The sequence below is a fragment of the Anser anser genome, assembly GCF_964211835.1.
Source record: "Anser anser genome assembly, chromosome: 1".
Classification (NCBI taxonomy): domain Eukaryota; kingdom Metazoa; phylum Chordata; class Aves; order Anseriformes; family Anatidae; genus Anser; species Anser anser.
This window is the reverse complement of record NC_139720.1, coordinates 55,884,717-55,911,445: the sequence shown is the minus strand read 5'-3', so window position 1 is coordinate 55,911,445 and position 26,729 is coordinate 55,884,717. Positions and strand designations below refer to the sequence as shown.

The 26,729-nt window shown below is 48.1% G+C and overlaps 1 protein-coding gene across 3 annotated transcripts; it reads left to right on the top strand.

Annotated features, from left to right (window-relative positions):
• The first annotated feature begins 127 nt into the window (after nt 1-127).
• CYTH4 (cytohesin 4) lies at nt 128-26,729 on the top strand. Of its 3 annotated transcripts, none has more exons than XM_083829977.1 (14): nt 128-585; nt 5,695-5,777; nt 6,279-6,499; nt 8,054-8,151; nt 8,406-8,472; nt 10,808-10,926; nt 11,315-11,395; nt 12,017-12,129; nt 12,692-12,840; nt 14,719-14,830; nt 15,288-15,364; nt 15,721-15,792; nt 16,395-16,549; nt 16,863-17,994. In XM_083829977.1, exons 3-14 carry the CDS (start codon nt 6,440-6,442, stop codon nt 16,933-16,935), a joined length of 1,176 nt encoding a protein of 391 aa, XP_083686103.1. In that variant the 5' UTR covers nt 128-585; nt 5,695-5,777; nt 6,279-6,439; the 3' UTR covers nt 16,936-17,994. The 3 variants fall into 3 exon arrangements, 2 of the variants coding, with proteins under 2 accessions (XP_083686103.1, XP_083686102.1); XR_014581951.1 differs by lacking the exon at nt 6,279-6,499 and adding an exon at nt 18,368-26,729 and having other exon boundaries at nt 135-585; nt 16,863-17,050; XM_083829976.1 differs by lacking the exon at nt 6,279-6,499 and having other exon boundaries at nt 136-585.

Below are 26,729 nucleotides of genomic sequence, written 5' to 3'. Positions count from 1 at the left end.
AGAAGAAAAAGACGCTCTTCTCCCCGGCCTCCATCAACCACCCTCCAGTTCTGGAGCGTTCACCCACCCACAACCTGCTGCAGAATTAACACAGGAAGAATCTTTCCTTTAAAATGAAACCACTTCCTGAATTAGATGGGTTTTCTGAATCAGGAACTTCCTTTTATCCTCCTCTCTCACTGGAGTGTCCCAGACAAAATCCCAAGGTACTGTCACTGCTCATTTCAGTCCCCTCAAACACAAATGTGGGCTCAGATGTTCTCCCCAAAAGCTGCTGGGGTGGATTTGCATTGCATATTTGTGGATTTGCACTGCAGAAGTAGCCAAGGAGCCTCTGCTAGGTCAGAGCAGCGTGCACACACAGCTTCCTTCACTGATACAAGCTCATGAGATGTGGTCGGAGGGACGAGGAGGGGAAGGGAGGAGCCAGAGGGCAACCCGCCCCCCCTAAAGCTGCTGCAGTTTTGGTCACTGGCTCCAAGTTGTTTCAGTTCTGTGAAGCATCTGAGCAAGCAGAAAGCAAGGAAGAACAACACCTTTGTGGAAAACACGTTGGGCTCTTCAGGATGGACTTTTCTCCTGCTGGTAAGCCTCGACCGCCTTTTGTCTTGTTTTCAGTGAGGGCTGTGCACCCAGTTTGATGGGGCAGAGCACACCATGAAATCCCAGTGGTGAGTGAATGCTGCTGCTGGTGGCAGGAGAAACGAGATGGTGGAAGATCCCTGGTGGTACAGTTACTTGCTTGGCAGCCTTGAGCAGCAGGCATGGTTTTGCTTTTACTTGCTCTTTCATGAGGAAACTCCTTTCAGCTCAGGAGAAATGCTCCCACTGACCTGAATGTCTCTTGTGCTCAGAGTGCCTACTGTGCTGGTGATCCTAAGCTGAGCTGACTCGGGGATATCAAGGGTTTATGCAACACTTGGGATGAGCACCTATAAGCTTTGGCTTCTCTCCATGCAACTTTGGCATGGCTTGCAAGCTCCTCTGTGACATTTCCCTACAGCCTGCAGAGGCTGGCTTGCATTTGCAGAGTGTCTCATGCAGTTGGGTGTCCCAGTGCAACAAGCTCGCTAGTCTTTTGGCGCTGGTAGCCTCTCTTGCTTATGTTTGTCAAAGGTTAGTGACTATATTCGGGTTCTAACACCTGAAAGTGACCTGCAGGTGGGCTTGCCTTGTCCTGAAATAATCTAAAAAAGCAGGCGTGGGTGGGGAAGGTAAGCCACATCTGAGGAACTGAGAGAGATCTCGGGTTTTATTTCCTAGTGCGGCAGATGGTGGATAAAGTGGTAGGGATTCAGCAGAGAAAGGGACACTACTGGACTGCACATTTTCAGCCTTCTTCTGAAGATCTATGCATCCGTGTGTCTGAGAGTGGGAAGGACTGAGGCTGAACAAGGGCCAGGAAGAAAAGGGAACATCGTGGAATGGCCCTGCTGTGTCTGACCCCCTGTCCTAGCCAGCTCTTGTGTGTAGGAAGTGGAACAGACAATGAAGTGGAAAAAAGCAGTGCCCGCTTTGAACAAATCTTCTGCACCTTTTAGCTCCTTAGTAAAAAAAAAAAAAAAAAAAAAAAAAAGAGCATGATCAAACTGCATACCAGGCTTGCTTGGCAGGGAAATTGGTAGGACCAATTTCTGGCAGAGCTCTTGCCAGCATCTGGCTATTCATGTTGGTGAAAGCAGGGCTCTTCAAGTCACCTGGCGCTCACCACCTGAAATCCATGGTGGACAAAGTTGCTGAGAGACAAACCGGGCAGGAGGAGATGGGATACTTCATGTTTTGCTTCTTCTTTTGGGGTGTGCTTTCTGCAGAAGTGGAGGTCCTCAGAACAGGTGGTGCAACACTCATTCACTCAAGTTGTGCATTGCCAAGCTGTTTGTCTTAAATTTGCACACTGCAGTAGTGCAGTGGGGTACTGCTCTTCTTCACACCTTTCCCCCCTGTATCTGGATTGTGCAAATTCTATCTCTGTGAGGTCCATTTTGAATTTCTTCTGGCAGCGGCTAGTGGAGAACTGTAGAGTAGCTGCAAGAGAGAGACAGATTGGGTGGGAGGGGACTGAGGAGCTGGAGAGCTTCCTGCTACCGACCTGGCACTAGTGTAGGTGGTGGTCTGCACAGGAGATGACACGGAAGCTGTATTAATAAAAATAAATAAGTGAATAAATAAAGAATTGAGGTGAAATTCTTCTACCAGACAGCCTCACCCATGCAGGAGGTGCCCACCAGGATGCTCTGCTTGTGTGTTGTTATGGGTAGGTGTTCCCAAACCCTTCAGCAGCCACACTCAGAGCCCTACCTTACCGTGCAAATGGGCCAGCCGAACCTCTGCTGTCACGCTGTGGGTGGGTAGCACATGGATGGTCTGTAACGGTGCTACAGACACAGTCATTCTTGATAACCTTCTGTTGATGTTTCTGCAGTCCATCCTTCCAGCTCTCCTGTGTGCTCACTTCCCACTTCTATTCTCCAAATGCCACATTCTCCATTCATATACTTTTGCCTGGGATTGAAGACTCAGCACGTGGACAGCTCTGCACAGCCCATGGCTATGGGAAATGAATTCTTTGTTCTTCTCTTTGCTGGTCACCCAGACTTTTGGGTAACTTCAGCCTGCCCTCCAGATGGGGAGGCTGAGGCCATAAGTCTCCACAACTGGAACTGAAGTCTGTGTTCTGTTTTGAGAAACAGCACAAAGAATACAAGCCTGGGCAATTCATGAAGAACTGGCAGGTCTTCATGACCTCAGCCTCAAGGCGTAAGTCCCACAAGTGCGATGCTCATGCGCATTCCTTTCAACATTCACTCTCTGAAAATAAATTCCAAGCAGCAACTTCAGGTCCTCTCTGGAGAGGATGCCAACCAGTATCAACATTGTTTGCATGTTGTGCATGGACTTAAAGACTTCAGAGTTGGTTTGGGTAGCAGCATCCCCCTGAAACTTGTGGGTGTTCTTCATCAGTGTGAAATTTCCCTTGTGCAGAGAAGCCTGACAAGGGCTATGCTTCATCTGTGTCCTGATCTAGCCCTAGAGGGAAGTGGAACTTGGTGGTCGTGAGGACTTTGACAGCTCTGAAAGCCGTTCCCCAGCACCCAGGTGCAGGGCTGAATTCCCTGTGCCATTGCAAGGGGCTGGAGTAAGCCAGGCGGTGGCTGACTCAGAGCCTCCCTCTCCTACTGATGTGGCTCATTCTGAAAGTGGAGAAGGAAGGAGAGGCAAGGCAGTCTGCTCCTATTCACTCATCTGCTGCTTGCCCAGCTGCCTTTGCTGCTTTCTGTGCCTTTCTGTGGACAGTTCCCCAAATGAGCCTTTTGCATTCACTTCCCCTAATTGTAGACCCCAATGCATACAGTAAAGTTGATGAACAGCCTCAAAATAGCCTTCAGCAGAGCATTAGGCCTTCTGTTAGGGAAGCAGAGTAACGTGCAGGAACTGACCTCAGAATTATTTTCTGAGGATATCGGGGACTTAAGCTGCTTAGGAAACCTTACAAGGACCCTCTGTGCAACTCTGTGTAAATCACTCTCAAATTTTGCTCCAGGCATCGTTTTCCTTCCCATTTCACCCTGTCTTATCTCTTGATTCCCTCCCCTTCTTCGTGACTCACATGCTTCGTCTCATCCACCCTCCCCACTCACAGTCTTTCCCACACGGTTCTCATTTCGACACACTGGACAGGTAAATCACTTGGGGTTTTCAGAGGTTCGGGAGGAAGGGGGACAGAGTTATTTACAATCTCAGTGGGGGTCGTGCGGGTGAGATGGTGCCCTCTGGGAGCCTCAGGTCTCTTTGAGATGCTTTGAGCTGCTTCGGCAGACAGGGAACAACTGAAGCAAAGCAACCAGCCACACCACAGACTTTGTGCACGGGGTGGGGGGAAGGAGAGGTTCCTCAGGTAAGTCCTGCTGCAGTGCTTCGTTGGAAAGAAATATGTGACAGTGTCTGAGCGAGAATGTGACAAATAATTCCATAATTACTGGACCCTACAGGGGTGAGGGAAATAAAGCTGAGGAGACTGAGAGGCTGGCTTCATCTCCTGCAGACTCCAGACCCAAAGTAAACTGAAAGACCCAGGCGCTGCTCACAGGCAGGGCAGACATTCAAGGGGAAGTCAGCGACCCGCCTGATGAGCAGCAAAGCCGCTGCGCTGCGAGCTGCCGAGTGACACGGGTTTTCCTCCTCTCTTGACCGTCCTCAGCAGCAGGCAGCTTCTTTCAGCTCTTCGTGAGGGCTGCCCACAGAGCTGGGAGGGGATGTGAGCCCTTGCCATCCCTGGTTTCATGCTGTCTGCTTGCCCGGTGCTTTCCCCCCAGCAATGCGACAGCCTCTCCCCTGGGAATGCAATGCTTTAAAGCAGCTGCAGGAGCGATGGGGAGAGGCTGCAGCCTGAGAAAGGTGAGAGCACACCTTAGTGTGACTTAGCTCATGGAAACCCAACCAGCCAGGAGGATGGGGGAAAGATCAGAAGCAGGGAAGGCAGGTCTTTATCGGCTGTTGTGTCCATGGCAGGAAAGAACAATATGGACTCCAAGATGACTGCCTTTGTCCTCTTTTCCTTTTGTCTCTCTTGGCTGGTTCCTTCCCCTTTTTCCCCACTCATATTTATAGCAGTTGTTTTGCATGTGAGAGCCACACTAAGAGAATTTCCAAGGCAGCTGGTTCCACTTCCTCTTTTTCCAGGAAGATGGGAGGCCCAGGGGATTTTGGCTTATGAAACAATGGAGCAGGGCATCCATTAAGTTGCCCTGACTTGCTGGGGAATCTCTCTCTCAGTGCTCAGATGCAGCAAGGATTCTGGCTGCAAGTTCTGCAGTGAGCTCCCAGCAGCTCCAGTGCCCTCAGCCTTGTGTGAGCCCCCTGTGTTTTCCTGGGGCTTACCATCTGCTTTGCCTCTCTGTGCTGCCACCTCCTCTTTCTCCTTGCTGGAGAGGCTGTGCTTCAGCAGGATTATATTTAGCAGCAGTGCTGTCACCCCAATTCTTCTAGGTCTTTTATGAATCATTTTGTGGTCTCCTTGGCTCTGTTGTTATCTGTTTGACTTCCTGTACATTGCAAGGAAGCCTGTTCGTATTTCTGTATTGTCTGTAGTCCACAGTGGGGAGGAAAGCAGATTAACAGCCTCCCACGGATGCTTCTTCTTCAGCAAGGCTTTCATTCCCCAGATCCTGCCCTCAGACTTGAAAAATCTTGATTCTCTTTCTCAACCCATTTTTGTCTCTAGCTGTGGTGGATCAATCAATGAAGCAAGTGTCTCTTCATGGGAGGCTTGGAGTTAGATGGAGTATTTAGGTCACAGGTTGCTTGAATCAAAAGGCCTTGTACATAAGGGTGACTGACACAAAAAACCACCAAAGAGCATTTGGTAAGACCTCTTCATTGTGCTTGCAATGACTAAAACTGGTTGTGTGGGTGGGTGGGTGGGTTGCTGCAGGATTAGAGGTTTACCAGCAGAGAGGCTGGCTACTAGGCGGGATATATGAGGCTGTGCTGCTGGCTCTGGACTGATAAACTTTTGCAAGGCAAAGCTCAGGCACAGTGGCTGCAACAGCATGGAACATAGATGTTGGAGCATAGAAATCAGAGCTGCTGTGACGTGACCCTTGGAGAGGATAGGCACTGAGAAATTGAGATGGTTTTTCCTGTGATTATGTTGGCCTCAGTACTATTTTCACAGGCACCGGTTTGCTCTTTCAGGGTCATCTGACCTGAGCGAGGCTGAAGAGGCTGAAATAGAGACAATAAAGCAGCACAGAGAAGAGCTCTTAGAGGACATTAAGGTAAGGACCATCCTCTTCCTCCTGTCTGACTAACCTCAAAACTCTTCACCAAGGAATCTCTACGTGTAACGGTTCAGGCCATGCAGAAGTGCTCCTGTGCAGGAGATACTTGCTTTGGCATGATCCAAGTTGAATTCTGAGCTGCAGGCTGCCCTGGCATATTTGTCACCAGCATCCATCCAACCTGTGGTACTGTCATCAGCTCAATAACGGGGATGAACTGGGGTTGTATATTTAGGGTTAAGGAAATGAGTAGGATTTTACTAAGCCATATTGGCAGGGATCTGGCTTGGCATTTATGGTTATTTCAAATTATTGATTACCTTATAATGACATATCAGTCTGAGTTACCTGCTGCATCCATCTTTTTTTTCAAATTTTTGTTCCATTCATGAACCTTTAAGTCCTCCTTGAAGGACCCAGTCTCTTTTGAAAGGTGTGATGGAACATCCTTCCACACAAGCTTCCATGGTTGAATTTGCTTTTCTTCTTTTCTTTTAGCAGACCCAAACATTTCTCCACTGACTCCTAAACAGTCTGAAAGTGACAGATTCAAAATCAGTCCGTATTACCACATCACAGTCATGCATGGGGCTGTACAACTTCTGCTCTTCTGCCTCCATCACCATGGAATGTGTGCTCTCATCTTGCACTGAGTTTGCATGCACAGCATGAGGATGTCCGGATACCTGGAGAATGAGTGCAGTATTTCCTTGAATAGAGTAAAAGATTAAGCCAAACTACCTATCACTTCTCAGGCTTCCAGACTTAACATTTCTGCTGCAAAATCAGAATGGTGTCTTGCCTCCTCTTACAAAACAGACTGTGAATATATATGTGCACGTGGTTTGCTTGTGCTTGTTTTTTATCTCTTCGGTTTTCAGGATGTGCAATGGGCACTGTAGGAAGTATGATATTTGAGCAGGAATACTACATTTTTTACCTACTATGGACAGAGAAAAGATGCTAGGCTGCACTGACCCTTATTCTAAATCCTAAAGCCATTAGCCAGTCGGGTGTGCATTGTCCAGTTAAGCAGGATGAGTTCAGGTGAACAGGTACCTAGAAATAGAAATCTTTTCCCATCTGGATTTCTTCAGAATCTATTTAGCAATACCCTTTAACACAAAGACTGGGGACAGGGGGGTTGTTGTCTGGTGGAGGAAAAAGAGGAGGAAAGAGGACAGGCCTAATCTTGCCTGCTACACCGCCAAAAGACAGTAGAAAAGAAAATAACAAAGCTGATAATCATTTGAAACTCAGGAGCTAAGATCACGTATTTGTGACAGTTGTGCAATATCTTACGCTTATTAAGGAACACGCCCAGCTCTGGCAAACTGACGAAGCAAAACAAAATGAAGGTCAGAGCAAAACTGAAGTCCAGAAGATCTTTTAAATTGTAGGATATTGGAGAACTTCAGTTTCTCTGCTAGGGTGCACACCACCACTGTATCGTCACTCCTAGTTGAGGCAAAATTTTTCATATAACAACTCTTCTTTTCTTGCCTATTCTGGTTTGCAAAAGGAATAATTTGAGTGATTCCTGGAAGAGAGCTGTGATGCACTCTGGCTCTGAGGGGGACCCAAATTACAGAAGGGAAACATGGAGATTCTGAGACCGTGGTTTCCTTGGTAACAGAGAATATCCCGACAAGAAGGCTATGGCCTGTCACAAACCTAAAGGAAACTGGATTCTGCAACTGACTCTTAAAATTTGTCAGTGGTTCCTCTTCTTTTTGTCCTCCTCTCTTTCTTCACCTAAAGACAGGTATCAGCTCACTGGTATTGAGTGATAGAAGCATTAAAAACTCTGTATTTCTCAACGTGGCCATTTCTGGTCCACACTGACCTCCCAGTTACTGGTTCCACTTCCCCTATCCTGGATGTGTAACTAGGCTATGCAAAGCAAAAACTAGAAGGAAATGTGCATGATGTAAAGAGTCACATCTAACATTGTTTGAAGAATTGAAGTCAGCACTGGGATGAATTCTTGGACTCATCTGGGCTGACTAAGCTTGATTATCCAGCCCTGAATGACAGCAGACATGGGAATATCCTCTGCGCCTTCATCCCATTATTATTATTTTTTTTCAGCTGGAATCCCTTTTGGATGGGCAAGGTCACATCGAAGTTGTGCACGTTTCACAGACACCCTTGCCTGGTTCTGACTAGCTGACCTGGCCTTCTCCTATAACTGAGGGAAGAAGTAAAATATGCTCCTTACATCTGTTGCTTTTCCCTCAATCACTTTCACTCTCCTGATATTTCTTTTGCAGAAGTTGAAGGAACAGATTGCCCAAGTGTTTGCAGAGATTGAATGCTTCCAAAATGAAGAGAGGCAAGAGACAGACCACAACCCTGGGGAGCAGACCAGGCAAGTGGAACAAGATGGGTATTCCTTTGTTTATAAAGTCTCCCTCTTGATGTTGAGAAAACAAAAGCACCAATGGGATCTGGATCACAACAAGGACAGGAAAATGATGACAGGAATGCTATTCTGCTCTGAGATTTCTCTTTCTTTCTGGGCAGTTAGACATCTTACCTTGGGATATCTGAGTTGCCTTGTGAGTGTCCTAAGTGAAACACCTTTATTAGAAGTTTGACTTCCCTTCTTCTTTGTGTTTGCAGCAAACTGTCGCAGAGGGATAAACTTCTGTCCCTGGGTCGGAAGAAATTCAACATGGACCCTGCAAAGGTAGGATTTGCTCATTCCAGCTATGAGGAGAAAGCTGTGAGGAAGAGGTTCTCATGGCTACTGGTCCACTTGCAGCTGCCCATGCCAAAGGAACTATGTCCAGAGAGTGTGGGGCTGGTTTCCTACCTTGCTAAGGCTCCAGTCAGTAGCACCTTCCTTCCTATCCCTGAATAAGGTATTTTGATAAGATCAAGCTATTTTGCCTCGCCATGTCAAGTAGGGCACTCCCCACATAGGGCATCCTATCAGATGCAAACCAAAGCTAGAAGAAATAAAGGGAGGATGGTTTAACGTTGTTGGTGTATCAAGAGATATTCTATTCCTCAGCCCAGCTCTTTTTGCCCGTATGAGGCTGAGAATTGCCCGTAATGTGATGGAGGGGGATAAAGTAAGGAGAAGGTGGGAAGTTCTGAGAGTATGTCAGGTTCCTTGGTTCTTTCAGAACAGAAGTGGCCAACCTGCCTCTGTTGGTTAGGAATTAGTTTTGGTTTCATTCGTACTAGTTGGACTGGGGAGCGAGTCTAGATGCTCCACTTTCTGAGACTCTCGCCAGTGGTGTCTAGACCCCATAGCCTTCAGCCCTCTGCGGAAAGCTGCATGACTAAATAGAGAAGATGTGAGAAAGACAGTTTTGTCTTCCTTCCACCTTACTGGTGGGCCAATTTTTGAGCTCTATAAAGAAAACCACAAGCTGCACTGAACAACCGCTCATCAGCAGCTAACCACAGCTAGCAGCTTGGACAGCTGCTGGTCTGAGTGTCAACTTTACATGCCTCCTTTCCTCCTCTGCTGAGACCATCAGGATGCCTTCCCCAGCCCACACTGCAGTTGGAGTGCATGTCAATCCCTGGACATACCTCTGCCAGCAGGAGCTGTTTTAAAGAACTGATAATGGTGCTTCCAGCTCACATGAGAGCAGGCTTCCTTTCTGTCTTTTTGTCTGACCTTGGTTTGAGGCCCCAGAGGTGTATGTCTCTATAGCACTGTGCCATGCTGTGCAGAAATGCCTAAATCAATTCTGACTCCAAACTGTTTTAGCGTTATTAGTTCAATGCTGATCAGCCTGGTCAAATTCCTATACTATGTGTCCATATTGTTTTTAATTTAGAATAAGCACACCCAGATCTCTGTTTATTGCTCCCCTTTTTCTACATACTTTAGGTTGATAAGTCTTGCAGTGCAGGGAACTTTCTTTGCTACTTCCTGCTAAGGTTGTATTTCATCCAGGCAATGCTGATGAAATGAGTTCCTATCTCCAAGTGCTCAGGGCAAGTTCCCAAGTCTAGGGGAGGTAAGCGTTAGGAATACAGCTGAACAAAATCTTCTGGGAAAAATATTTTCTTCTGGAAAATGGAGCTCCACCGTCACTGCAATAATTTGCAAAATTAAATTGATTTAACTGAAATTTCATCTGGGGAAAAAGAAAGGAAAATAGTGTGGAGAAATCTCCCAAACATTCCAATTTCTTCTTTTGAAACTGCTTTTTCTTTGGGGCATAATAGAAATAGTTTTTTATATATTACAAGGCAAAGTGAATTGATTCTGTTGAAGTAGAACATTTTGATGGATCTAAAACAATTTTCATTCCTTTATTGCATTTTGTGAGGAGAACTGCAGTGTGGTCTGGAGAATTGCAGTGTTCTTAGATATTGTTATGAATCTGAACCAAACCGCAACTTTCTGTAACTTTGAAAATCATAAAATTCTCTCTAAAATAGAATGTTGGCTGTTTGCACAGCCCATCTCAGGCTCTCTATATTTTTTAAAAAACACACTCCATCCTTACTGGCTTGGGAAGATGGAGCTTAAGAGATTACAGACTTTTCTGTTCTGTGGCCTACAAGAAAATTTGGGGGAAAAAAAAAGTATCAAGCCCACATTTTTGTTTGAATATATTTTTTAATTAGGTCTTCTTATTTTCAAGCAAACATTTTTCTTTAAGTTGATTTGGAAAAAAAATGGCAATTAGGGACAGAACACTACAATACTTTGATTGAAAATATTAAAAGGAACACTTTTGACTGCCTTAAATCTACCTGACTGTTTGGACTTCTGGCCTACACTGCCCTTTTTTGTTTGCTTTAGTTTCCAGTTCAGTGAAATATTTCTCCAAGTCTATAGATGAACTGGGTGTGAGACTGACCCACTGCAGTAGACAAAGATGGATGGAATAAGGGTGGGGAGATGGCAGTGTCCTCTCATGGAGGGGCTGGGGACTAACAGAGGAGGCAAAATTTTCAAAACTAGGGAAAGCTGATATCAGGATATTGAAGTCCTACCTTTGCACCAGCCCAAAAATCTGTCTAACTTTGCTGTCTTGCTTCTCCTCTCCCAGGGGATCCAGTACCTGATTGAGCAACAGCTATTATCCTCAGACCTGCAGGAAATTGCCAAATTCCTCCACAAGGGTGAAGGCCTGAACAAGACAGCCATTGGGGATTACCTGGGTGGGAGGTGAGCTACCCAGCCCAGATGAGGAGGCCCGTTAGAGGCTCTGTCCTGCCTGGCCCCTCTCAGCCACCCTTTTAGATGACCCCTGGGAGACCACAGGCAGGAGATCACTGAATGTGATCTCATACTGCAGTGGGCTCGGTGGGCAGGACACCTTGGAGGATGTCCTTTGGAGTGTGGCTAAGGCTGGCTGTATGGACTACCTGTCCTTCCATCTGTACTGGAGTCAGTCTTCCCAGACAAGACTGTTGTCCATGCATCTTGGCTCCTTGTTGGGTAGAGGGGATGGGGAGGCTGGGAGGGGTCCAGGTGCATGTCGTCACACCACGGGGCATCCAAACTGAGCAGGGCCAAAGCTCTCTTCTAATCTTTTCCCTCTGTCCTCTCCCAGGGACCCCACAAACATTCAGATCCTCCAAGCTTTCGTGGCATGTCACCAATTTGCCAATCTCAACCTGGTGCAGGCACTAAGGTGAGTGAGCGTGTAGGAAGTAGCAGATGGAGCTGGAACCTGCTCAGCCACTGGGTCTTACTACCCAGGAAAGTGATGAAAGCCACACTGGGATGAGATGGGGCATCCCAAAGCCCTGCTGTGTGTGTTGGTTCTAAGCCTGTTTCTCTGCAAGGTGTTAACAAAATTTTCCTTGGAAGACCACTTTCATGGCCTGTAGAAGGTTCTAGCCATTTACAGGGAAGATGGAGAAAGCGAGGTGGGTCATTCATAACTTCAATGGATGGGGTAACTTATTTTTTGTACCAGGGAATATATCAGTCCACAGTGTCCATTATGTCAGTGACAAAGTGAATTCTGCCTTAGAGCAACTCATTCTCTTACAGGCCAGCAGAGCACTCCCTAGGGAAAAGGATGTTTACAGTATGCTCAGTTCTGCTTCCTCCTTTTAGGGAGTTTAAGGCTGATGAACCCAAGGAATTTGTAGAGAGAGAAACAGATCTCCTGCTTCCTGTGCTGTGTTGTTTCCCTGGTGTGATGGGATGCCTTCTTGTATTTTCATGGTGTCTCATGGGCTGAGAGAAGGGATAAAAGCCCCTTGCAGACCATCTGACTAACCCTCTGACATGCTACTCCTGACAGACAGTTCCTATGGAGCTTCCGGCTGCCTGGGGAAGCACAGAAGATTGACCGCATGATGGAGGCCTTTGCCAACTGGTACTGCAAGTGTAACCCAGGAGTATTCCAGTCCACAGGTAGTCATGGGGAGAAGAAGGCCTGTGAAGCTGAGATCCACTGTTTCCTAGAGAGAGGAGCCTTCCTTTCCAATTCACAATGCACAGAAAGCATCACTTGGAAGTGTGGATGCTGTCTTTCATATTCTCTTACCTTAAGTTAAAAGAGGCAGACCAGTTCCTGTGAAGCTTTTCAGTAGGCTGAGGGATCTTCAGTCCTCATTTTGCTACTGTGCTCCGTCCCATCCCAACAGGGATTAGGCTTGAGAAGTGCTCCCAGCCCCACGTGAAGTGCACCTCATCACAGCAAGGATAGGACTTACAGACATGGGTCTGTAGAAACTTCCCTGCTAGCAGAGCTGTTACCTGACCAGATCTGTCCAGCTTGCCATCATAGGAGATCAACTCTCCTCTAGCCCTGTCTGTCTTTCGTCTAGCATAGGAGAAATCTCCCTGTTCCTCCTACAGCTGAGGGGGTGAGGCTGTTCACCAGTAACTGGAGCCCAGCTACCTGTTAGAATGGGGATTGATTTGTCCTCTAAGACAAATGCCATCAGTCCTGTTTTTCCTTTCTCATTGACAGATACCTGTTATATACTCTCCTTCTCTATCATCATGCTTAACACTAGCCTGCACAATCCCAATGTGAAAGATAAACCCCCATTTGAAAGATTTGTATCCATCAACCGAGGCATTGACAATGGAGCAGACCTGCCAGAAGAGCTCTTAAAGGTAAGAAACGCTCTGGCCTCCCATTTTCCATTAGTTCTGTTTTCTCTCTGGCTTGGGGTCCACTGAGAATCAAAGGTCCATAGGTCTCAGTGTAATGCAGGTCTATTGACCTTCTGCCCTATAAGGGGGAGGGCTACTCAAGGAAAAAGGGAAATAGGTACAAAAACAAATCTGGAAAACATGGAAACATCTTTGGAGAGAGGCTGTACACATGCTTGTTGATGAGGACAAGAGAAACATGTCTGGAGACATTCAGTGAATAGCAGTATGGGTTTAAGCAAGTTTGTCTTTTTAAGCGTGTCTGTGTGAGAGAGGAACAGATATTGTAACTGTGAGCCAGAGGAGGACATACTGAGAGAGAGACACACACAAAGACAGAGCAAGTGTGTAAGAGATGGCCTAAATATGTGGCGTGCAGGCAAGTACTCAGGGAGTGTGAGACAAAGACAACCTATAAAAGATGTCTGTGAGCAGCCCAGGGAGTGCAACACCACCTTTGTGGGAGGAAGTCGGGGGCAGAGCGGCGGGTCTCTTTGTGCTGTGTAGGTCTGAGGCTGTGTGAACGGGGCACCTGCCTCTTTGGGACCTAGCTGGACACCTGGCTCCTTTAGCCATCTCAGAAAGCCCTAGCTTCCTAGGGAACTGGCTGTTTCTTGAGGATGTGTGCTTGTGTGACAATGTTAATGTAGCCCAGAGTATGTATCCCTTCCCCTTGTTCATACCTAAATGAGTACCTGTAGCTTTCTCCAGTATTCCCATCAGTCGGGGCCTGAATTCTCTCACAGCAGGATATATCTTTGTGCAAGTAGCACCAACAAGCCCCAGCTGAGTGTCAGGGTCTCTTTCAGCATCTATAAAGTGTTTAGCACGTCCATAGCATCTCTGATCGCAGAGGATGAAGATGCAGAAGGGGAGACAGAGATAGGAGAGGCACCTATTAGAAAAGCTGGAGCTACCAGTTTCCAGGGACTGTGCAGGCACAGGACCTGCCCTCTTAGGCAAGGTGGAAGTCGGCAGGCTTATGACATTTGTCTGGTTTCACTCAGCCAACCTGGGTGGAACAACTCATGCTTTGCATCAAAGAGGCTGCCTGCACCCCGTGTTTGGGTTTGCTGAGCAGCATCTCCTCAGGATAAAAGCTTTAGATTTTCTCCAGTATGTCATTTATTTCACGCAATCTGGGGGAAGTTGCAGGAGCCTGTACTTTTAATTTTTTTCATGACTTGGGTAATAAGTGATGGCAAATGCCAGTGATGTGAGCAAAATCTTGGTACCCTTTGAAAGCTAGTAACCTGCCTCTCTGTCAATTCTGCTGTTATGAAAGTCACATTTTGTGTAATCATCAATGCCAAATGCCATGGTTCTGCGAAATATGTCTCCTTGCGGTCATGCAGATGCGCGCGTTGGTCTCTGCACACAAGCTCTCGACAGAGTATTTGATCATTGGATGGCGCACCACCAACCCAGAGCCCAAATGGGGCTGCAGTCTGTGTCACCCACCTCCCACCCCTACACTTCCTTAGTATTACCTCGTTGCCACCCACAGCAGTCAGTCCTTGCATGACATGCTGAGGTCAGTCACTGCAGCCTGTTTTTGATATAGGCACGTGGTTTTGTGAGTTTCCAAAATGGGTCTCTCTCTCTTTTTTTTTTTCTTTCTTTTTTTGACACAGGATGCAGAAAATTTGCAATCACCTTTGAGACCCTGTGAGGTGTACGCTGAGGGCTGTTACATCCCCAGTACTCACTGTCCACCCTCCTCTCCCTTCACCTGCCCCTATGTAGCGTGAAGGGCCTGGGATGGCTGTGTACAAGCTTTGTCAGAAGTGTGTCTTTCTTTCTTTCTCTCGCTCTCCCCCCTCCAATGCTCCGGGGCAGAATCTGTTTGAGAGCATAAAGAACGAGCCGTTCTCCATACCAGAAGATGATGGGAATGATCTGACGCATACTTTCTTCAACCCTAGCCGCGAGGGATGGCTACTGAAACTAGGTAAGGGACAGGCTTCCCCTAGCTCCCCTGAGTTCCCCGCCCTCATGCCGCCCATCACAAATCTCCCCCAGGAGCCCACTCGGGATCCAAAAACCCAGCCGGGCACCAGCATCTCCACTGTCCTTCCACTGCTGCAGTGGGGTGAGGCTGACACCTGCTGTTGAAATCTGCCGTTGAGCCCGCTTTCTCCTCCCAGCCCCTCTCCTACAGGGTCTCTCTGCTCCAAAAGGGGACCCAGAAAGATATCCCTCACCCCTCCCCATTCGTAGCCCCACCACAGCAAAATTGGCTCCCTGTGTGTTGTGTGTGTCCTCCATATGGCATCAACTCGGTGGGGAGCACTGCGGTTTCCTCCTTGGGGCATCAAATCAGCCTGCCCATGTGTGTGTATAGAGCAGGGCTGGGGGGAGGATGGCAAAGTGTGGGACTAATGGCTTTTGAATCTCACTGCCTTTAGGAGGACGTGTGAAAACCTGGAAGCGCCGCTGGTTCATTCTGACTGACAACTGCCTGTACTACTTTGAATACACCACGGTAAAGGATTAACTCTGGGTTGGGAAACTGTGTCCTGGGTGGTTACAAGCCCCTGAGAGGCCAGGGAGGAGCAGAGGGTAGGGGGCAGCTCTGTCCTTCAACCCCATGCTCCCAGTCTGAGCTCAGACCTCTCTTCTCTCCTATGCTGTTTCCTCTGGTCTGGATGATGGGAGAGGCTGGACACTGAAGCTATTGCTGTGGCCTCTTGTAAATAAGCTCCCTATAGTGTTAATGCAGGCACACACTGCTCTTGTCACCTCCACAAAGACACACGTCTGGGAAATCAGAGAGGCTATGTATAGTGGCAGAGATGTAGGGAACATCTTGGGTGTTAATTTATATTTCCTTGCCTGCAGGACAAAGAGCCTCTGGGCATTATCCCCCTGGAGAACCTATCAGTCCGGAAGGTGGATGACCCCAAAAAGCCAGTAAGTCTCCACTGCTTGGTACTCTGCCAGTGCAGGCTATCGGGTGTTCAGTGGGAAGAGAGGGTGCACGCACTGGTGAGGGCCAAGGTGGCTGGGGGCACACTCTGGCTCTGGGGGAGGTGGGTAGTGCTGTGGGGTTAGGGAACGTGCCCAGGAAGGGGCAATTTTTCTTCTCTGTGCATCTTCTGTGCAAAGCCACTCCCCTTATATGGCATGACTTTATGAGAAATACCTCTTCCATCTTTGTGGTAGCAAGCAAAAGAGAGGATGTCGCATCTACTCAAAAGGGGGAGAGATTTTTATGTATGAAGCAGGGTGACAGATCCCATAAGGTGTTCTGTGATAACTGCTGATACTCCACCTCTCCATGAAAGCTGTTTTAGTGTCCAGCCCTTCATAGGAGGCATGTGTTTACCTCAGAGGCATGGTTCGGAGATCTAACATAAGGGGATTCTTGGGGCAGGGAAGGTGAGACTATTGCATTTCAAAGACAGTCAATGCTTTCCTCCCTTTTGAAAGCTCTCTGACCCTGTCACCCGTGGCATAGCTTCCTTGCTCCCCCTGTCCTCTGCTGCAATTCCATTTTGTTCCCTTTCTGACAGAACTGCTTCGAGCTCTTTAATCCCAACTGCAAAGGGCAGAAGATCAAAGCCTGCAAAACAGATGGAGATGGGAAGGTGGTTGAAGGCAAGCATCAGTCCTACAAGATCTCAGCAGCCACACCAGCAGAACGTGATGAGTGGATTGAGGCAATAAGGTGAGGAGACCAGAAGTGGAAGCCTGAGCCTGTCTTTGTCCAGCCCTGGGACAGTCACACAATTTATTTGGCTACCAGGGAATACAGCCTGAAAAAGAGGGCGGGGAGAAACGTTTGCAGCCTAACAACTGCTTGATGTCAAGGGGTTTTAAGGCCCCTTCTGGAGAATCTAACCATAGCTAAATTCTCCTCTACTTGCAAACCTCCGGTCCTGCTTTTTGGTGAGCTCTCTTGGGCAGGTTCAAGTAGGTTGCCTGTGCTGTCCTCCAGCATTAAATCTCTTGCTCTTGCTCTCATTTCCCTCTATTTCCAGGACCAGCATAACACAGGATCCTTTCTATGATCTGGTCTCCGCCCGAAAGAAAAAGATTGCCAACAAAAACTGAGCCCTGAGCTGGTCACTGGCAGCAGGAAACTGTATTTGTTGGGCAGCTTCCCTCTCATGCGGGGCACTTCCAGTGAAGAAATTCAGAAGCATTGGCTCCCTCTGCCTCCCACATGGTAGGAAGATGACTGACAGGACAACTTAGCAGATTTGCTTCTTCCCTTTCCAACCTGAAGGCAGAGGCACTGGGTGCAACCCGCTGAGGGCTGTCAGAGCTGTGGGCACAGCATGTCCCATGTCATAACACAAAGGCTGCACAGTGTCTAGCCTTTGGGTTCTTCTGTATAGCTCCAGGCATGAAGGACAAGATTTGAGGGGAGAAGAGAATGTCTCCAGTACGTCTCCAGTCCCCAGGCAACCCCTCCAGCTATCAGATGAGGCCTGGTTATTTTTCTGAGGAACTATGTGGGTGCTCTCAGGCCAGCAAAGCATGGTCCAGTCAGTTGCAGACTAGAAAAGCTCCATTGGTTTCTCTTCCTTGAACAGAAGTGCAGTGGTTATGGTGAACGTGCAGCTGATATTTAAGATCTCCAGGATGAAATCAGAGGACAAGGGAAAACAAGAAGCTCTCTGTTCAGAAGAGAGCCTCCTTACCTCTTCCTACAGCCATGAGGGCTGTAATCCTGGAAAGTCCCTGCTCTGCAGCTGAGACATAGGTTTTAGGAAGTAATTGCAGTTAGATGGGGAGATAAGGTGTACACTGAGTGTATAGAGGCTGCTGGGCCAGGGAAGCAGCTCTGGGTCTTTGTCTCTCTATTTTGATACTCAGGGACCACCATAGGTCCCCCCAGGGAAGAACCCCAAACACTAGCTCTCCTCCTGGCTGATGACTTCCCAGCAAACTTTGCTTCTTTGCACCACCCCAGAGGCCCAGACCATGTATCTGAAAGGTCTGCAGCCAGCAGGCATGACAAATCAGAGGTGCATATAAACCACACGCACATACAGACAGGCATGCACACACACAGAGGCATTCCCATCTTCACAGACTGGTTTCACCTGGCGCCTGCTGCTTTTGTCTCTTGTGTGAAGAAATAAAAGTGTCTGAAACAAGCCGAAACCTCAGGGCAGTGCGATCGTTTTCGTGATAAAAGCAGAGGATGTGAGATAAGATGTGCCGTGTTCCTGTGTGCAGCAAAGCAGACGGAGCACCGCCGCAGCTCTGCAGTGCACCCAAGATGCAGGAGGGCTGAGCGCTGGCACAGGCGGGCAGCTCTTGGGAGAAATAAACGGGACAGGAGGAAAGGTGAAAAAGGGAATGGAAACACTGAGAGCTGGGAATGGCATGGATGCAAGTACTAGAGAGCCGGTATGAAAAATTACACTTGCAGGGTTAAAGGCCTCGATAAGCTACTGCTATTTTACCCCTTACATTTCAGGGCTCTCCTAGTAAACACCGGGGCTCAAGTCTCTGCCTTTTTTTCTTCCTGCAGAGGGCTCTGTCCACCAGGAAATCCGCAGCAGAGCCTGCACCGCCTGATTATTCATTCCAGTTATTTTTGCCTGAGCCACAGGAACGTTGAATTAATTTCGGGAGGCAGGGAGTGTGTCTCGGAGTTGAAGCACGCGCGCACCCTGGAGAAGGAACGTGAAGGTTTTCTTCTGCTCGCGCCTGCAAATGTCTCCCGTGCTGAATCTCTTTGTCACTGATGTGATACGGAGTGAGTTTTTTGCCCACTGCTATGTAGTACGTCTGCACACACACATCCGCTCTCGCTCTGGGTGCAATGCAGGAGGAAAGGTCACGTCCAGAGGTGGGAGGAGAAGTCAGAATCTGGCCCCTCATGCTGGTGACATCTCCAGCATGTATAAAAGAAATGTACAAGATGCCCCAGAGCCTAGGATTTGGGTGAGAAATGTCTATTTTAGTGCCTCTCAGGGTTTCCGTGTGCTCTGTGTGCCAAAAGGCACCCAAATGTAGCTATTCTGCCCGCACTGTGGTTTGGGGAGAGGGAATTCAGGCTAAGCTCTTCCTGGAGCTTACCTGGTTCATTCCTTTGGCAGCAGAGACTTCCCAAGCAATTCCTGTTCCCAAATTCCTGAAATTCTCTTCAGGTTGCCTGCGTCCCTTCCTGTCCCTCCTTCCCCCAGATACCCACACTGCAAATTAGAATTATTTTTAATGGGGTGAGGGAGGATCCCTTGTGAGAAGCAAAACAGAACACGGAGAAGGGCAGTTGTGTCATTTCCACCCATCAAAATAACCACAAGAATGAGGTGAAGATGGACTGGGTTTCCTCTCTCTGTAGAGGCTGAGGTAGGGAGACAGAGACCATAAGTTTGAGTGAACACAGTGGTACCTGATATTGCCCACCAGCAATGCAACATGTATGCTCGCCAAGTGCTATCCCACACCTCATGCCTGCTGACTACCAATGTGTCTGTATGAGGAGGGAGCAAAATGACAAAAATTGGCCAGGGAGTCTCAGGCCAGATCTATAAAATTTGGCAATCCACTTGTATCAGTGTGCCTTGGCAGCCACGCTTGGAGCTGTTGCAAACTCGTGATGGGAACAACTTGTATAACTGGAACAGCACCACCGGGCAATGAGTTGCTGCTGGTCACCATCACAGATTTCCTTCTCAGAGGGCACTACACACAGGTGCATACACACGAACACACACACACAGACCTTCAGGTACTAAACCTGGCAGGTTGCTACCTGGTCGATGTGTTCCTTTTTCTGCTCGTAGGCAGCACACGTGGGTCACACAGACATACGTGCAGAAGACTGGCATTTACTCTCTGTGTGCCCAAGGACTCCTGTGCACACCCAGTAATTTGTTTTCATAATAAACGTCTGTTTTCACAAAAGGCCTGGGAAGAGAATATCATGGATGTGTGGACTAGACCACATCACTGCATCCTGCCTCCTCCCCCTTCTTCCCTTCCTCCCGTCCCTGTTTATCAGCTCCTTTTTGGAAGGCTAATACATTTTAAAAAGGCTTTCTAGAAATTGCTTGCAAGCAACAGAGATGGAGCAGCTGTGAGGGAGCCAGCAGACTAATTCAGCACTGCTTATATATCTAGCAAAGGGTAGAGAAAACCTTTCGGAGGTGGAGGGGAGGGCAGCGTGGAAGGCACTGAGACATTTGGGACTGAGAGCACATCAAAGCTCGTGGGTCGAACCTGTCTTTTCCCAAGGGGTGACTGCCCTTGCTGATAGGAGCTCATGAGCAAACGGAGGCTTGTTGGACAGCAAGGGTCTGCAAGAGAGGTGGCTGGGGTGGTGGGTAGTGGCAGGGTGGGAGCACCGATCTGGCATACACTGCTGGCTGGCCTGGAGCTGCTCAGCTGTGTGTCACACACCCTTTAACACAAAGGGAAAATCAAGTGGCTCTTTTCTGCTAGCTAAAAAGGGGGTTTGGAGCAGAACTGCAACCTTTCAGTTCCCTCTGTGGCTGTGATACGCCATGTGAGCCCCACATCTCAACCTGCTGCAGCAATGCAGAGGTTGCAACCGAGAGGGATTGACAGGTCTTCCAGCTCATACCATAAACCTGGAGAAAAAGAAGGCTCTTACAAGAGCATCAGAGGGATGGGAGCCAGACTTATACCCTCTGGGATCAGTCATTTGTATGGAAAGAGGCACATCACTGCCGTATTTGAATGATGCAGTCAGATTTATGGGGGGCAACAGGAGCAATTCTTCCCGTCGCCCATCCCTTATGATTGGTGGCTGGAATGCCACTGGTTACCTGAGGAATAAGGTAAAACACTGCTCTACTTCCACCCTCTTAAAACTTTGCTTGAATATGCATTTCACACAGAAGATGCAGAGCACAAAGGCAAAGGGCAGCATGGCTCTCAACGACAGCACCACGACCTTTCTGCTGTGCCTTGCTCTGCCTCATTTCTGCCTCCCTCCTGACAGTGGGCCAGCCTGAGGGGCTGGAGGAAGCCGGAGCAAATCAGGGTCAAGACCTGGCCAGGGTTTCTTGGACTGTCACCGCTATCACATCTGTAGCGGCTCTGCTCTAAGTGCCTGAGACAGGGGTGCGCAGCACTCTCATCTCACCGTGCCATTTCCAATCCTGCTGCCTCCCTGCGATGAAGATGAATGTGGCCTGTCCCAGGTTATCATATTTCTGTGTGTGTGAGCCTGTGTACAGACATCAGCTTGTGCTTGAAGGCTGATGCTATTGGGCTAACTGCAGGGATGTCGTGTACAGTGAGACGGGTGGGATTGTAGGGAGTCAGGGAGCATGGAGTAGACCGGGTCCTTTGTGGGTCATTGGTAAATAAGGGCTTATAGTGTCAAGAGCATGTCTTCCACCTCAACTCTGGAGCAAGGGTGACACAGATGTCGGCACTAAGTGCACCATGACATCCCTTGAACAGCCTATGACCTTTAGTGCAGCCACCGTGTCGCACTGCCCAGGGGCACTCATATCTCAGGGGCTCTCCTCTCCTCATGAGGGGTAGGGAGCCACACACAGGTGCACACACAGACCACGTGCATCCCGTCCCAGTGCATCTCCTCTATCTCTCCTTGCAGAAGGAAAAACAGGCTGAGGAGAAGATGGAGATAGGAGAGGAGCAGGGCAGGTCAGTCCTTGTGGAGTGAGGCAGCTCCTATCCCATGGGGGCTATGCTTATGGGAAGACAACCTGGAGCAGAATTTGGGGAAGGACTGTGGTGGCTGTGTTAAGCCACATTGCAAGGTGAGACATGTAACAGCCCTTTCTTCTGAGCTCCTAGGCTGACCTTAAGGCACCTACACGAGAAAAACATATTCTGCTGCTCCTTTAACCATGGTGGGTGGAAGCAAGGTTCCTGGGGATGGCTGAAGAGGTGGTGATTTGTGCAATTAATGTCTAATCAGTTCTATGAATATTTATTGCTAGTCAGCAAGCTCCTGACTTGACTGACAGTGAAACCCCATCAGACCAGAGTCACATTCACAGCTAAATCGGAGCCTACTTTGGGGTTCACAGACGCAAAAGGCCCAAAAGGTATAACCATCCCGCTGCTTGTGGCAGGCACAGGAACCTCCTCAAAATTTTATTCAAGCCCTTTTTAAGGAGAAAAAAACATATGTTTTTAAAAAATTGTCTATCTGGGGAAAGGCACCTTGACATTTGCTGATATATTAGCAAACTTAACCTGTGACTGAGTCTGAGCTTGTTCTGTATGTGTAAGTGTGGGTGTGTGCACGTGTGCTCATTTATTTTCTAACGCAACACGGGAGCAAAAATAAAAAGGAGAGAAATATGAATTCCTGCACCTGTTTGAAAAGCCACAAAGCAGTCAGGACATTCCTGGAGCTTGTCATTGACCCTTCACCCACCATGGCATAAAATACATAGAAAGCCAGTATTTTGATTCCTTGGGAAATACTACTTTTTGGACTTTCTGCGATCATCAGAATTTTGATGTTTCTCAGCTTTTCTCTTTTCCACGATCCCTCAGAATGACTTTCTCCCTGCTCTGATCATTCTAACTTCACTTCTGCCTCTGAATTCTCCTTCCCATGGTGCATCCTTCAGCTGGGTCCTCTCCATAAAGGTGCCACTTGCCCTCCCACCTTCAACAACCCCCCTTTCCTTTTTCCTGGCCTGCAGTGCTGCTGCTCCTGCTCTTCCTGCTTCCTGGACAGGCTCTGCTCTGGGAGCTCAGAGCCTGCCTTGGCAGAGCTCTGGGGAAAACCCCCTATTATCTGTGCAAAGACAGTTGCTAAAACCTGAGCCAAGCTCTCCAGCTCCCGCTGCTCACCTGCAGCTTGGGTTTGTGCTGGAGGCTCTGCCAAAAGCCTGTTATTACCTAAATGAAAAAGACACGCAGCCCTCCCTGAGAAGGAAGAGGCGCAGATAACAGTGATTTGTCTGCTGCCTGCTGCCTTCTGACTGGGAAAAAAATCCAAAATTTCCCCAGGGCTTCCAGGAAAGGCCCTGAGGAGGGAGAGCACAGAGGCAGCGCTGCACAGCGAGGGCCACGTTTGCACTTTCTGCGTGGATAAGATCCTGTGATTTCAGTAGCAGGGTGGGAGAAGACCCCCTGTATTTGCACCGCAGACATCCCTTTCCTCTCATGTGATTGTGTGTGAGCTTATATAGGACTGGGAAAATACAAAATGAGAGCCAATAATAGACCCAGAATAAACAGCAAGGTATCAGGGGAGGGACGGAAGGGAGGGCTCGAAGCCTGAAGCCATTATCATCGTGTAAGAGGGCTCTGTTCTGCAAGTATCTGGCTATTGTTTTCCTTGCTGCAGCCCTTGACTTGCCTCACCAGCTCCACCACTGTGCTGTGGAGCTGTGATTTCAATATCCAGGAGCTAATGTGCTGCTTGGCCTCCTCTCCACCAGGCGTTCAGCAGGGGAAAGTGTGCTTCACACACCAAGGGGCTGGAGGGGCTTCAACAGAGGCAGTGGAAAAGGGCTTCTCTATCCCAAGCTAGACCAAAATATCACTAAACATCCCAAACAGAAAACTGGACTTCAAAAAAAAAAAACACACAAAATCTCATTTGAATGTCCAAGAGACCCTTGTTTGGTTACATTTTGAGGCTATTTTGCCCCTCCGGAGAAGAGAAAGTAACTTGCTTCTTTCCTTCCTTTTTTTGTATTTGATGTGAGAGTTGAAATTGTCATTTGATTGCCCCAGCTCCAGGTGCAGGGGCTTTGTGTTAAGTATCACGATGCTTAGGACAAAATGGTGAGAATCTGCATCGTTTCCATGCAATCCTATCAGATGCCTAAACTCCTGCTGTAAAGTGTGTTCTTAGACTTCTTTCTTCCCCTAAATGCTTGCTCTCCTGTGTTCCCAGCACCTGATCAAAATATCTCTGCACCAATTGCAGTTTTGCTCAATCCTTTGTAATAACACACAGAATTTTTTTTTTAATTAAAAAAAAAAAGAAAAAAAAAAGAAAAAAAAAGAAAAAAGACCAACAACTCAGAATGTGCTAGAAATAGTTCGGAATGCTGCTAGGAGATTCTAAGTCATCCAGGCTGGTTAGATAACCCCTAGCAAACCCTCTGTCCTGTAGTCTGGTTTGGGAGCTGCTGCATATATCCTCTCCCCTCCCCAGTGCAGGCAGGCTGCTTCTGTGAGCTGGGGATTGCTAAAAGATTGAAAACCTGTTGGTACGAATTTCAGAGATGCCTGGCAGGGGCAGCTGAAGCAATGAAGGGTTCAGTGTATTAAACTCACCATACTAAAGCCATAATGGGATTTTGCATGCTGCTGCGACCAGAATGCTCAAACCAGCTCAGCATCTCGCCTCATCAGACATGCTTTCAGTATGTCTTTCTTGCTCCAGTTGCTCTTCCCCTACCTGTAGTGCATGTCCCACTCGTAAGGCTTTGGTAAAATGTTTTACTGAAGAATAGAAAGGGGGGGCTTTCCCCTTGTGGCCACCAGGTCCCATAGATATACTGGCTTCTTCCTCTGCTCCTTTTAGGATGCGATAAGCATCATTTATAGGTGAGAATATGTCAGTGGTGGAGGGGAAAGGGCAGAATTGCTCCCGAGGAAGAAGAAGCAAGAGAGTGAGTTTCTGAGGAGGTGGGTCAGAAGTATGTGAATAGACGGCTTGGGAAGAGACAAGTCAAATGACAAATCTGAAAATTTTTGAAAATTTGGAAATGAACATGAAGGAAGGCTGTGAAGAAAGACTGGGAGCGGGGATGCTGCAGGGGAAGAGCTGGGAATGGCTTGGGGAGGAGAAGACTTCAGAATGAGGGGGGTGTGGATGGGCATCTGATTCAGGGAGAGGGTATGTAGGGACTGGGGCTGTGAGAAGACAGGCACTGGGTCTGAACTGGGTTTGCAGTCTATGGTCAGAGCAGTGCAGGGGTGTGCAGGTACATTTGGAGGGAACATGCATTAAGAGTTATTTAAAAAAAAAAAGGCAGTTTGTAATCAGAAAGCTGGGATTTGCTTTACTGGATGTGCCTCTCCTCTGCAAACCATTTGAGAGACTTCAATTTGTTAAATCCCTTGCTCTGGCGGAGGTGAGGAGGTCAAATGCCTTTTGGGGGATAGACACTTGGCAAAGCTGTTTTCCTACTGTTGCAGAGCCCTTATCTCACCCCCGTTTCAGGCTATAATACCTAGAAAGAAAAAAACTAGATTAAATACAGGGACAGATGTGAGAAAGAACCCTCAATTCACCTTGCAAGGCTGTGTGCTCTCACCCTATTCAGGAGGCCAGCCTCCCATCGGTGGTGACCAGTTCTGAGGTTTCTGACTGTGCAAGGAGCAGGTCCTGCACATATCATCCCTATGCATCAGGGAGACAAGAGGTGGTGGCAGGGCTTGCGCATCTGGGGAGAAGCCTGATTAGTAAATCTGTTCTTGCTTTAATCTCTAGTGTATTTGGGATCAGGGATTCTTCACCTTAGGCACTGTTGTAGCCTCTGGCCAACAGGGCTGGCTCTGGGGAGATGCCCAAGGGCTGGGGAACCTTTTTAGACCTGAAGTATAGGTCTGTCTAGACCTGGAAGTCCAGGATAGAAAGGAGGAACGAGCACAGACAAAATAAGGAGTGAAGAAGATAAGCAAGGAAGAAAAAATGGCTAAGTGAGAAGAAAGCAGGCAGGTCCACAGGGAGATGCACCAGGGCAGTCTGTGTTCATGTTTATTTAGAAATGTTGCTGTGGGCTCCCTCGTTGCCTGATCATTTTAGCCTGACCAGTGATCGTCTGCTCATCGGATCATAGACTAGAGGCAAGAAGACACCAGGCTGTCTTCAAGAGAGGTTTTGACTCCCAGGAGGAACTAACGTACAAGAACTCCTTCAGAAACACTCTTAAAAACAAGGAAGATTTTTCATACCCTTACCCCTTAAGTACCTGAAGGCCAAGACTGCACCTTGAATTTTAAGGCAATGAATTCGCTCCTGGGGAGCTGAGCCTCAGGCCTCCAATGTTGCCAGACATTATCTATTTCGTCTTTTCATTTTCATTAAGTTGCCTCTGTAAAATGGGACATTATACTGGAGTAACCCTTTCAGTTCTTCACGGGTTGCCTCAGGTACTGAACTGGAAGCTTTTGGGGGTGAAGTAGTTGCTGTAGCTGCGCAGAACTTGCATGCGATGTCAATGTTTTGCGTGCAATGTCAATGTCAATGTCAATGTTATTCTTATTGGGGCTACTGGAAATAACACTTTCTATTTCCACCTTGCATTTTCACTCTTTTAAGGTTTTGCCCACTCCCTCTTTCCATGATTACTCCTTACCTAGGGGGATTGTGCTTGGCTGTGTCCTGGCCAGCCTTGCTTCCCCTTCACCACCATGAGGGCGTAGGCAGGGAGTGTAGGAGAGAAGGAACAGGCTGGCTGCCACTGGGGAACCATCCTGCCACACTAGCTTTGGTTATCTACATCAAGATGCATGCCCCAAAAGTCCATGTAACCTCACCTTGACACAGAGTCAGAGCCAGCCTCCCTGCTTCTCCATACCCAACAACACAAAATACAAGCCTGAGTGGAATTGAGACAGATGCGTGTTAAAGTAAGGGAATATTTGTCAGTGTCAGTAATTTAGTAATTTGGAGTATAATTTAGGTGCCCACCTCCGGCACAGTGGGCATTAGCACAAGGAAGGCATGAGGCATTTCTGTGCACACTGCTCCTTTCCAGCCCAGAGAAAGCCAGGGAGGTGCTTGAAGGTTTGCTCTTCAGCTGTGAGTGAGTTTGCAAGGGAAACCACGTGGCTTGGGTCACTGACAACTTGAGTAGCCAGAGCCCCAGGGGCAGTGCTCCCTAGCTGGCTGGGTAACAAGAGCATCCGTCTGCAGGGCTGGCAGTGAGGCAGCCAGCCACTCAGCGAAAAGATGGATCAAATCA

What these genes read in the sequence shown, in the direction of transcription:
- CYTH4 (XM_083829976.1), top strand. Translation starts at nt 387, where the DNA reads ATGAGATGTGGTCGGAGGGACGAGGAGGGGAAGGGAGGAGCCAGAGGG. An exon ending in AGCTCTTAGAGGACATTAAG is followed by an intron (nt 5,778 to 8,053) that starts GTAAGGACCATC and finishes TTTCTTTTGCAG; the next exon opens with AAGTTGAAGGAACAGATTGC. An exon ending in TGGATGACCCCAAAAAGCCA is followed by an intron (nt 15,793 to 16,394) that starts GTAAGTCTCCAC and finishes CCTTTCTGACAG; the next exon opens with AACTGCTTCGAGCTCTTTAA.